The sequence below is a fragment of the Prionailurus viverrinus genome, chromosome D1 (genome assembly GCF_022837055.1).
Source record: "Prionailurus viverrinus isolate Anna chromosome D1, UM_Priviv_1.0, whole genome shotgun sequence".
Classification (NCBI taxonomy): Eukaryota; Metazoa; Chordata; class Mammalia; order Carnivora; family Felidae; genus Prionailurus; species Prionailurus viverrinus.
Window position 1 is genome coordinate 109,406,950 of NC_062570.1, and position 11,041 is coordinate 109,417,990.

The 11,041-nt window shown below is 54.6% G+C and overlaps 1 protein-coding gene across 2 annotated transcripts; it reads right to left on the reverse strand.

Moving 5' to 3' along the window:
- Positions 1–1,660: 1,660 nt before the first annotated feature.
- Positions 1,661–7,800, reverse strand: LOC125146808 (uncharacterized). Of its 2 annotated transcripts, none has more exons than XM_047823666.1 (3): positions 7,459–7,800; positions 3,518–3,915; positions 1,661–2,284 (listed from the first exon to the last, which is right to left on the reverse strand). In XM_047823666.1, the coding sequence occupies exons 2-3, from the start codon at positions 3,840–3,842 to the stop codon at positions 1,908–1,910; spliced, it is 702 nt and encodes a 233-aa protein (XP_047679622.1). In that variant the 5' UTR covers positions 3,843–3,915; positions 7,459–7,800; the 3' UTR covers positions 1,661–1,907. The 2 variants fall into 2 exon arrangements, with proteins under 2 accessions (XP_047679622.1, XP_047679621.1); XM_047823665.1 differs by having other exon boundaries at positions 3,518–4,111; positions 7,459–7,799.
- Between the last annotated feature and the right edge of the window lie 3,241 nt (positions 7,801–11,041).

Genomic DNA, 11,041 nt, shown 5'->3' on the forward strand with positions numbered 1-11,041 from the left:
TTAGTAAAGGAACCACATGGATCAGTGTTCAATCCCCACGATGACAATTGCTGTAAAGGGCAGATACGTGGACACCCGAGACCACTAACAGGGATATGACTTGGTCACGTAGGCCAAGCCCACCCTGGAAGGGCCTGGAAACTTCCACTGTCCATTTTGGTGCAACAATTGATCCTGACAGGAAACGAGGTCCAGGGAGGCGAGTCTTAGACACCAAGGAGTAAGGAAGCCTCTGCCCCTCTCTCTGGGCCTCCCATTTGGGCCCAGACTCTGTACAGGGCAGTGGGGTCCTCTGACCAGAGTGCGGCAGGCATGGACCCTTCTGGAACCCTCAGATGGGGGCGGATAGTCCAGCCTGGCAGTCTGAGCGGGGCCCCCTTTGATAGTAGCAACTGCGAGTTACTCTCTGTTCTTGAACCTTCAACCTTCTGAGAGCCCTGCGTTTTATAGCGGGGGGGGGGGGGGGGTCTTGTGATTAGCGCCAGCCTGGTCTCTGCAGCACGGGGGGATTAAGGAACCCACCAGCTTTCACATCCTTGAAGGGTACAGCCCAGGGGAGGGTGACATCCTTAGTGCTCAAGCCAGAGGGGGAGTGGCTGCGGTGACCACCATGGAGTGGCCATTCAGTAGGGTCACCGGCAGCAGAGGCTGGCTGAGGAAGCGAGAGACCATGGAGCTTCTGAGACCGCACCGAGGGCTTGCTGGGAAGTAATGGAGGGATACTCAGAGGAGGCTAATTTTGTTTTTTAGAGAGAGTTTATTTTTTATTATTTTATTTTATTTTATTTTATTTTATTTTTAAACGTTTATTTCTGAGACAGAGAGAGACAGCGCATGAACAGGGGAGGGTCAGAGAGAGGGAGACACAGAATCCGAAACAAGCTCCAGGCTCTGAGCTGTCAGCACAGAACCCGACGCGGGGCTCGAACTCACGGACGGCGAGATCATGACCTGAGCCGAAGTCGGACACTTAACCGACTGAGCCACCCAGGCGCCCCGAGAGTTTATTTTTTAGAGACTTTTTAGATTCACGGCAAGATTGAGAGGAAGGTAGAGATTTCCCATACACCCCTTGTTCTCCCCCAGGCACGGCCTCTCCCACCATCAACATCCCTCCCCAGAGGACCCGTGTGGGTTACAACGGACGAACGGCATTGACACACCACAATCCCTCCAAATCCACACTTTACCTTTGGGTTCACCCTTGGTGTTGTGCATTCTGTGGGTTTGGACGAACGTGTAATGATATGTACCTGTCGCTATGGTCTCATTCAGACTTTCACTGCCCTAAAGACTGAGGTGGCGAATTTTCACCATTCAACCCACGGGCAGCTTGAGCCATGGCAACGTCGGCATGGAAAGTTAACATACTTCCGTCTGGCAGTCCCAGGTGGGTGAAGACTAGGCCCTGGAGTTGAAAAGGAAAACTGAAAGGAAGGCTGGATGAAGAAGGTACTCGGAAAGGTGTTGGGAAATGTTTACGCACCAGGTGGTGTGGCTGTGCCAGGACACAACTGAGTTGTTGGGGCACTTTTGCACCCCGACGGTAAAATGAACGATGTCTCGTGACAACAATGGTGAGTCTACATGGAGCGACGTAGACTCTACACGGAGCGACGTAGACTCTACATGGAGCGACGTAGACTCTACACGGAGCGACGTAGCGTCTACACGGAGCGACGTAGACTCTACACGGAGCGACGTAGCGTCTACACGGAGCGACGTAGACTCTACACGGAGCGACGTAGCGTCTACACGGAGCGATGTAGACCACCCGTTGAATATCTGCTGGTTACCAGACATCAGGAGTCTTCTCCACATCACCTTGCCTTATGTAATCCTTATCCCCGTCCCAGAGAAGGGGACTGAAGCTCTGGGAGTCCAGAGATTTTCTCAAGGTCACTCAGCTAGAAATTGCGGGGAGAACCCAACAGGTGTCGAAGTAATGCTCCTTCCTTCCTTCCTGGTTCAGAAGTCTGCAAAAACATAGTGGAAGTCCTTCTTGAAGATATATTTGCTTCATTCGTTGGTCTTGGCACAATTAGCCCATCCTTCAGCCAGTGAGAGAGGGAGAGGGAGAGACAGAACGACAGGTTGCTGGAGGTTGAGGGTCCGGTAGACAGAGGAGCCATGGGGTGTCTCCACTGGTCTCTGCAGCTGAAGGATTTGGGGCTCCTTCGGGCTGTCATTGCTTTTGGGATCATGTCTTCACAAGCGAGTAGCCAACCATGCCTAGAATGCCGAGTCCCAGGGACACCCCTCCTCCAATCAGGGTATGTTCCGCCTGAAAGTGAATAGCCCATGTTCAACATCCATCGCAAATGCAGGCCAGTTCTCCCTCCCTTCCAAGGGCCTGGAGTCTCCTCATCCTCCTGCCCTCTGAGCTGGCCAGCCCAGGAAGATGCTGGATGAGTCAGAGGGGCCCCAGGAGATGGGGTTGTGAACACTTCTTATTGGTGAGCTTGTCAGGGTTTGTCCCGACACCTGGCAGGATGGGCGGATGGGATCCTTCCGTGTGAGCGTGCTGGGTGAGGACATTTGTTCCTGACTCTGAGTGGGGAGGGAGGAGGCTTTGTGCCTGGTTTCCCAGAGCCCGGGCTCTGGGGCTGAGCCTGGGAACGGCTCTGCAGTCGGGGCTACACCCCTGCGGAGGGAGGGCTGTGCCAAAAGCCGAGGAGAGACTTCAGGAGACTAGGGCCACGGGCAGCGTACTTCGGGTTCACTGTGCATGGTTGCCAAGTGCAGCCTGGAAACTTCTATGCCCGGCCCCACCTCGGCCCTGAATGCCAGGCTCCTAGGTCCGCCTGTGACTCAACATCTCCACCTGGAGGTCTAACTGGCCACCCACCACCACATCCAAATTCTGGATTTCCCTTCTCAAACCTGCTCCTCCCGTCCTTATCCTCGTCTCATCCAGGGGCCCCCGTCCACCCAATCAACTGGGCCTGGAGCCCCGGAGGTGCCGCTGTACGATGCAAGGGAGCAGAGACTCCAGAAAAGGACTGCTGGGGTTCGAATCCCACCTCTGCCACTTATCAGCTGTGTGTTTTGAGACAACACACGAAGAAGACTGAAGGGGTGGGGGTAGACGCTGTGCCCCAGGTCTTACATAGACAAATGCTTGAGCCATTACGTAGGCCCGTGGACCTTGAGCACACACCCTGCCTGTGTGCTCTTTTTCGGAGACGAGTCACGGTGCTGGGTTGGCCCAGACTCTTCCTGACGACCTGTGGGGGCATCACGATCTGGGCAAAGGATCCCAGAAGGTCAGACTGGCAGGCCTCCGGAGGTCCTCCACCCAACTCCTCCTACACATGGGGAAACTGAGGACCTGAGAGACAGCGACCCGTCCAAAGACCCTCAGCGGATCAGAAGCGGATCCGAGATTTGAGCTCGGACGGCCTGACTCCCAGCCAGTGGGTCATGGTGAGGCTCCCCTCTGGCCACACAGCCTGGTCACCCCCAGACCCGCAGCAGACCTCCAGGGGGAGAGCGCTGGCCCCAAAGAGGGTCTTACCTGCCTGCTGTGGGGCACACCGTATCTCAGATCGGCCCAGAAGCCTGTACTCCATCTCCTCACCAATCTTCTTCTTCGCAGAATAGATGATCACGTTCACAGGCCGCGGTTTGTACTTGTGGTCCAAGTGGTTGTTGACCCCATAGCGGCAGCGCCCCACCACGTCCCGCAGGAGCTCTCGTCTCAGAACGGAGCAGATGATGGAGAAGCTGGCCCCCAGGAGGTCACCCGGAGTCGGAGACACGTCACGGGGAGCCGCTGGGGAAGCCGAGACCGAGACCGAGAAGGGGCGGGGCGAGGAAGAAGGCCGAGGGGAGCACCCCATCGAGGTGTTGGTGTTTGTCTTTTCACAGATGGGACCGGAGGGGCCACAGATTTGGTTCTTTTTACTTCACAAGCTGTGGGTATTTGTTTCAAGACACTGAATGTCACGGCTGCTTGTGCCAGTGTCATCGTGTCCCATTACACGGATATATATCGGCTATCTGACCAAGCCCTGGTTGCTGAGCATTGAGGTTGTTCAAAAATCTCGCCATTATAGACAACGATAGTCAAACGTTTATAATTAATTCATCTTTGTGCCCTTGTACATTTCTGAAAGAGATCAAGTTTATCTTAGCACCCACTGCGAGGCACACACTGTGTGACTTTTCAGATATTACTTACTACTCTCCTTTTTAACTTTTAAGGTGATGATCTCCATTTGACAACCAATATTGGTGTCGGGCCAGGTCATCCAGAGGATATGACCACCGCTGACCCATGACCTGGACGGCAGCGGTCAGAGGCTCCCCACTCCCTCCCTGCCCTTGGAATGTGCATTCTGCTTGCCTTCCCTGCTCCCGGACCCATGGGACCCCGCTCGATTACTCAAACAGGACGGGCGTGTTCAAGGGCTGCTCAGGAAGAAACCAACTCAGGTTTCCCCGGTTAAGCCTTTTTCTCAGTTCCTCTCATTATGTTTTTTTGGGGTTTTTTTTCTTGGAATTTTAAAAAATCTTTGTTTATTTTTGTGAGGTGGGGGGAGGGGCAGAGAGAGAGAGAGAGAGAGAGAGAGAGAGAAGGAGACACAGAATCCGAAGCAGGCTCCAGGCTCTGAGTGGTCAGCGTAGAGCCCGCCGCGGGGCTCGAACCCACAAACCGCGAGACCATGACCTGAGCCGAAGTCGGACGCTCAACTGACTGAGCCACCCGGCCGCCCCTGGTTGCTCTCATTATGTTAACAAATATTTTGGAAATTATATTTCCAGAGACCCGTAGCCTGGCCTGAGGATCCTCCCACTCCCTTGCCGATACTCATCACTGGGTCAGAGCCTGGAATGGGAAGGAAGTCCTAGCCCCCATGGGGGCCTCAGCCTTCTGTCTCTTTTAGAGGTTTCTCCACAACTGGGGGCTGGAAGCTTGGAAAAAAGGACCCCGTGGAATGGGAGAGTGGAGATTTATTCAGTGCGTGTGTATTATTTCTTATGTACGTGTGTGCCCGCATCGCACGGGGGTGCATGGGCACACGTGTGTGTGTGCACATGTCATATGCACGTGTGTTGCATGTTCTGTATATATGCACATCTCTGTGTGTGTTGTATGTGTTGGGTTTGTAGATTCGTGTTGGGTATGCTCGTGTGCACACCGAGGGCGTGAATGCCCATGTGCAGGGGAATTGTGCGTGCTCTCCTGAGAGTGTAGATGTCACAAGCTGCGTGTAAAACCCCTTCACTGGGGTGTAAAACCCCCTCACGCCCGGGTGGCTAAGTGGATGGAGTGTTGACTCTTGATTTCGGCTCAGGTCATGATCCCAGGGTCGTGGGATCGAGCCCCACGTCAGGTTCCATGCTGAGCACAGAGCCTGCTTGGGATTCTCTCCCTTTCTCTCTCTTTCTCCCCTGCTCCTGAGTGCTCTCTCTCTCTCTCTCTCTCAAAAGAAACAAAAGAGAAGAAACATTAAGAAATTGCTAAAACAAAAAAACCAAACAAAACCCCTTCACTGAGGCTGGGAGCCCCACACCCTCCCCAGCCAAGTCGGGCAGGTGAGTCACCGGCTTCTCAGACTGGCCCTCAAGTCCTTGTCACACCTCTTGGCTCTGATAGTCCATGGCCACACCAGGCATCTGCCTTCCTCCCCTTCCTCGCCTCTTTCCTGCCCCTCAGCGTCCCGCCCCCCCGGGTGCCACAGCTTCTGAGTTGAGAATTTTTCAGTTGGTCTCCCTTTCTGTGCCTTGATCTTAGCAAACGACAGCCCCCTATCTCTCATTCCAGGTCATCCGATCGGAGCCCCGGGGTCAGTTCACCTTCACCATCTTTTTCTTGCCAATATCCAACAACCAACGCTGACCCTGGAAGTTTCTCCCGACTTCGCTTCCTCGTCCATCTCCTACCCTCCGACTTGGTTCAGGGCAGCCGCTGTCCCTGCCTCTGAGATCCTCACAGCCTCCTTTTTTCCTTTGTCTTTTTAAATTTTATTTATTTTAAGTAATCTCTCTTTTTTTTAAATGTTTATTTATTTTTGAGAGAGAGACAGTGCGAGCAGGAGAGGGGCAGGGGGAGAGGGAGACACAGAACCTGAAGCAGGCTCCGGGCTCCGAGCCATCAGCACAGAGCCCGACGCGGGGCTCGAACTCACACACTGTGAGATCATGACCTGAGCTGAAGTTGGACGCTCAACCCACTGAGTCACTCAGGCGCCCCTATTTTAAGTAATCTCTACACACAACATGGGGCTCAAACTCACGACCCCAAGATCAAGAGTCACGTGCTCCTCTGAAGGAACTAGCCAGGCCCCCCCCCCGAACCTCGCAGCCTCTTGACTGTCCCCGTCCCTGCTACCCCACATCCAGTCTCCCCAAGACCCACTGTGGCCTTCCCAAAGGGCACATGTGGCCTCAGGGCACAGGGCATGCCCTTTGGGCAGTGGCTCCCAGGCCCTCCCGAGCAGCCCTTCCTTGCCCTCTGCCCCCCCAGGATGACTGAATGGCTGTGTCTGCCTCCCATCACCTCCCCTCCTCCCCTCCTCCCCTTCGCCCCCCACACCAGACACCCCTCTCCGGGAAGCTGCCCCCCAGGGCCCCAGCCTGGCTCGGCTGCCACTCCCTGGGGTCCCCAGGCCCCTAGGACGTCCCCCTCCCTCTGCATGGATCACGTCTCGCTGGCATCCTCTGTGCCTGTCTGCGCCTCCCCCGGGGCGGGATCCTGTATGCTGCCCCTCCCCCCTTCACCTCCAGGATCCGGTGAAGGGCCTGGCTTGGCATGGGGGCAAAGGAAATCTCCGTGGGAGAGGGGCTGGAGCATCAGCGGGGCCAGGACCCCCTCCCCGCTCCTCCCCTCTCTCAGCCAGGGCGGGGCAGGGCCAGGGATGGTCACCGTGTTGGAATCAGAAGGGGATTTTTCACTCCAAGATTAAATATCTAAATAAGGTAGGGCCCGGAAACTGTCCACGGTAGCTAGTGGCAGATCAAATGTGACCTGGAGCCCTGCCCGAATAAGGAGACAGTTGCCCAGGCAATAGAGCCAGGATTTTGTGTTGGCAGGGCTGACAGGACGGGAGGAAAGCTGACATTCAGGACACAAGCCCGGGAGAGAGGGAAGGACAGAGCTGAGCAGGTACCGAGCTCGGAGGCTGGCGGGGTGGCGATCCACTCACTTCCCAAGTCCTGGGTCCCCCTCTGCCTATGCACCCCACCCGGCGGCAAAGCCCCCAGCCACCCACCCACGGCTCTTCCACGGGAGGCCCCTGGGCCCCACGCTGTGCCAGACGGGAGCCTCAGCCCCAAGCCCTCGCCGTCCTGCAGGGCAAGGGACTTTTTCAACAACAAAGGGTTTTCCATAAACGCCTTCTAGAGCCTTTCTGAGGTCTGGGGTTAACTGTGCCCAAGGCCAGACTGAGGCCTTTATCGGAGGGGGCCCCCTCCTGCTGTAGAGCCACCAACAGAAAGTTCCAGGGAGCTTACCTGAGCCACGGCTGTGTCTGGTGGTGTTTGCCACTGGTGAGCCGGCTGTTGCACCAAAGTTGAGTTTTGCTTTCGCTTTCCTTTTGACATCACTTAGAAACTGCTCAATGCTAAACTTTTTTTTTTTTTTAAGAGAGACCAAACATTTCCTCTAAAGGGAAAGCGGGGAATCACTTACCCCAAAACCATGGAATCACTGTGGTTGGTTATTGAACCCAGGTCTGATCCGCTCGCTGCACGAGACAAGAGTGTTGAAACAAGGAAAGTGATTTTATTCGAGAGAGTCACCTAACCCAGAACATGGCCTTCTGACGTCCCAATAAACCACCCTCCTGTCTCGGTGCAGGCAGGGTTGGTTTTTTTTTTAATTTTTTTTTCAACGTTTATTTATTTTTGGGACAGAGAGAGACAGAGCATGAACGGAGGAGGGGCAGAGAGAGAGGGAGACACAGAATTGGAAACAGGCTCCAGGCTCTGAGCCACCAGCCCAGAGCCCGACGCGGGGCTCGAACTCACGGACCGCGAGATGGGGACCTGGCTGAAGTCGGACGCTTAACCGACTGCGCCACCCAGGCGCCCCCAGGCAGGGGTTTTACAGGAGAGACGTGAAGAGAGAAACCAGCTCATACAAGCGCTTGAGCAATCAGATGTCTTCAATTAATGGGGGCCAGGCTCAGGTTCCCTAAGAAACTTCAAACAGAATTGATTACTAAAAGCTTCTCATGGGTTTCGGGAGTGACAGGCAAGAATGTGCTATTTTGTGCAATGTGTTTTGTCTTAATGCAGTCATCCCAGTAAAATCTGATGGTCAGGGGTGCCTGGGTGGCTCAAGTCGGTTAAACTTCTGACTTCCGCTCAGGTCACGATCTCCCCGTGGGTGAGTTCGAGGCCCGCGTCGGGCCCCGTGCCGACAGCTCAGAGCCTGGGTCCTGTCTTGGAATCTGTGTCTCCCTCTCTCTCTGCCCCTCCCCCACTCACACTCTGTGTGTGTCTCTCTCTCTCTCAAAAATAAACATTAGAAAATTTTTTTTTGTTAAATAAAACAAAAATTCAAAGGTCAGCTAGTTTCCCTGCAGGCTTACAGTACAGCGTGCAGGCAGGTGTAATGCGGCATAACAAGGGAGGGAGAAGGGTTCAAGGCAAAATGAATTCAAGATGGAGTGAGTCTTGCTATAGCTTCAAAGCCCCCTGGAGGCCGTCGGTCAGCTGCCAGCAGCCCCGAGGGGCGCATTTTCACCTGGCAATGTCCAAAAGTGGCAAAGGAAGGTGGTTCTCATCACTGGTCTCTTTTTTCTCCTGGGAGCCAAAGCTTTCCCACGATCCCCTGCCTGTCTCGCTCCCACGCCTTCACTCCCCAGCACTGGGTCCTAAACCAGTTGTGGGCTTCCTTGGATCCGAGGCAGGGCTCTTGCTGCCCAGTGAACCGCAGGGCCCTCTGAGCCTGGGGGAAGGCCAGGGGCAGTGTGTGTGTGTGGGGGGGTGGGGTGGGATGGGGAGATGGCCACTGGCGAGGCCACCGATACAGAAGAAGCCCTCACTCACCTCCTTCCCATCCGCTGTCACAACAGCTTTGTTATAAGGCCACACAGAGGCTGGAGACCGTTTGCAAACAACCAGACTGGTTCCCTATAGGATCTGGCAGGAAAAGTGGGGGCAGTTGACTCAGTGACCGGCAGAGAATGTAACAGACTTGCCGACGTGATGCGGACAGAGCCCCCATCGGAAGGAGCTTATGCCTGAGGGGCTCAGGGAGGGCACTGCCTCTGCCAACATGACCCCCTGCCCCCTGGTTCTCTGGACTAGACCTTCTGACGGTCCAAGGTCTATTGGCTCCTTTGGCCTTGGCCCCATGCTTACCCATCAGGGGGACTTGCCGCCGGCCACATCCCTCCTGCCTTTCTTCCTCAAGGGCTCTATCAGGTCTGATCAGGACCCGAGCAGTTCTTGGCACTGACGTGGCCTGACAAATGTTCAGCGAGGCCTGGGAGGTATTCCGCATGTTTGCTGCCCAGCCCGGATATTTCTAGGGTCTTTCCTCGTTCTAGCCAGTAAGAGATCAGAGCATGAACCTCCCACGAGAACCCGCGGAGCAGGGAGGGCAAGGCAGCGGGGGCAAGAGGGAGGCCGTGCTGGCTGTCCAGGTTGGGGAGCAAAGGCCAAGGATTATCTCAGCGTCGAACTCGGAGATGACTAAAGTGCGCGGTGCCCGGCACACGGTGTAACCTCGCCTTGCACCTTTATTCAGCAGGGACCCACCGAGCTCCTCCTGTGTGCCAAGCACCGCTGTAGGCACGCGCCCGTGATCAAAATCAGGCGATAACGAATCTGTGCCACCGTGGCCCTGACTTTCTCATTGGAGAGACTGGACGAAAGTGTAGTAAGGAAGGTATTATGTTAGATGGCCTCACGCTGAGCAAAATGAAGAAGAGGATGGGGCTGGGGCTGAGGGGGAGGTGCAATCTTAGGTAGAGTGGGGGGGACAGCCTCCCTGAGTCATGAACTCAAGGAGGCAGGAAGCGAGCCCTTCGCGTGTATGTACACGCACAGTGTCCCGGGCAGTGCAGCAGCTGCTATTGCAAAGGCCCTGTGGCCACACGTGTCTGCCAGGGTATCCGGAGCCAGGGAGCGGGTCACAGGAGAGGAGAGCCAAGAGGTACGGTGAGCCCTGTTTGCATGGGGGCGGCGCTGCCTCCCTAAGGGCGTTGAGTCTTACTCTGAATGAGATGGGATCCGCTGGAGGGTCGCGGCACGGCAGGGATGCGGCCTGATTCGGGTAGTTTTTAGAGACTCCCTCTGAATCCTGTGTTGAGAATAGCCCGCGGGGTCCAGGGTAGAAGCAGCGAGAGCAGCCTGTAGTATTCTGGGCAACAGACCAGCGAGAAGTGATTGGATTCTTCATATCTGTCGAAGGTGCAGTTTGCTAGGGCTGCCGTAGCAAATACCACAGACTAGGTGGCTTCAATGAGAGAATTTTATCTTCTCAGGATTCTGGAGGCTGGAAGTTCAAGATCAAGGAGTCCATGGGGTTGGTTTCTTCTGAAGCCTCGTGGCTTGAAGATGGATGCTTTCTACCTGGATCTTCACATGGTCTCCCTTCTGTGCATTTTTATGTCCTAATCTCTTTTCTCATAAGGACACCGGTTGGCTTAGGACCCACACATAGGCCCTCATTTTAACTTAATTACCCCCTTAAATATCCCATCTCCGAATACATTTTGAAGTGTTGGAGGTTAGGATTTCAACACATGAATCTGGGCGGGGGGGGGAACCTGAATATTCAACCTATGACATTTACCTTCTGGCAAAGCAATGTAATCCAGGTTTGGCTTCTACTTTCCCTGTCCCTCCCCTGGAATCTGCTATTTTTCCAGGCAGCCTGGTGCCTTTTAATGGATAATGGTATGTAGAAAGCAAAATTGGGTCATTGAAGTAGTTTGGATTTAATCCTGTATCTTTTTTCTTAAATTATTTTTACTGTTTATTCATTAAAATTTTTTTTTTAATGTTTGAGTGAGAGAAAGAGAGAGAGCCAGAGACAGAGTGTGAGCAGGGGAGGGGCAGAGAGAGAGGAAGACACAGAATC

Coding starts and splice junctions, on each gene's coding strand:
- LOC125146808 (XM_047823666.1), bottom strand. CDS start 3,842: ATGGGGTGCTCCCCTCGGCCTTCTTCCTCGCCCCGCCCCTTCTCGGTC. Junction 2,285..3,517: donor GTGTGCCCCACAGCAGGCAG/GTAAGACCCTCT, acceptor ATTCACTTTCAG/GCGGAACATACCCTGATTGG.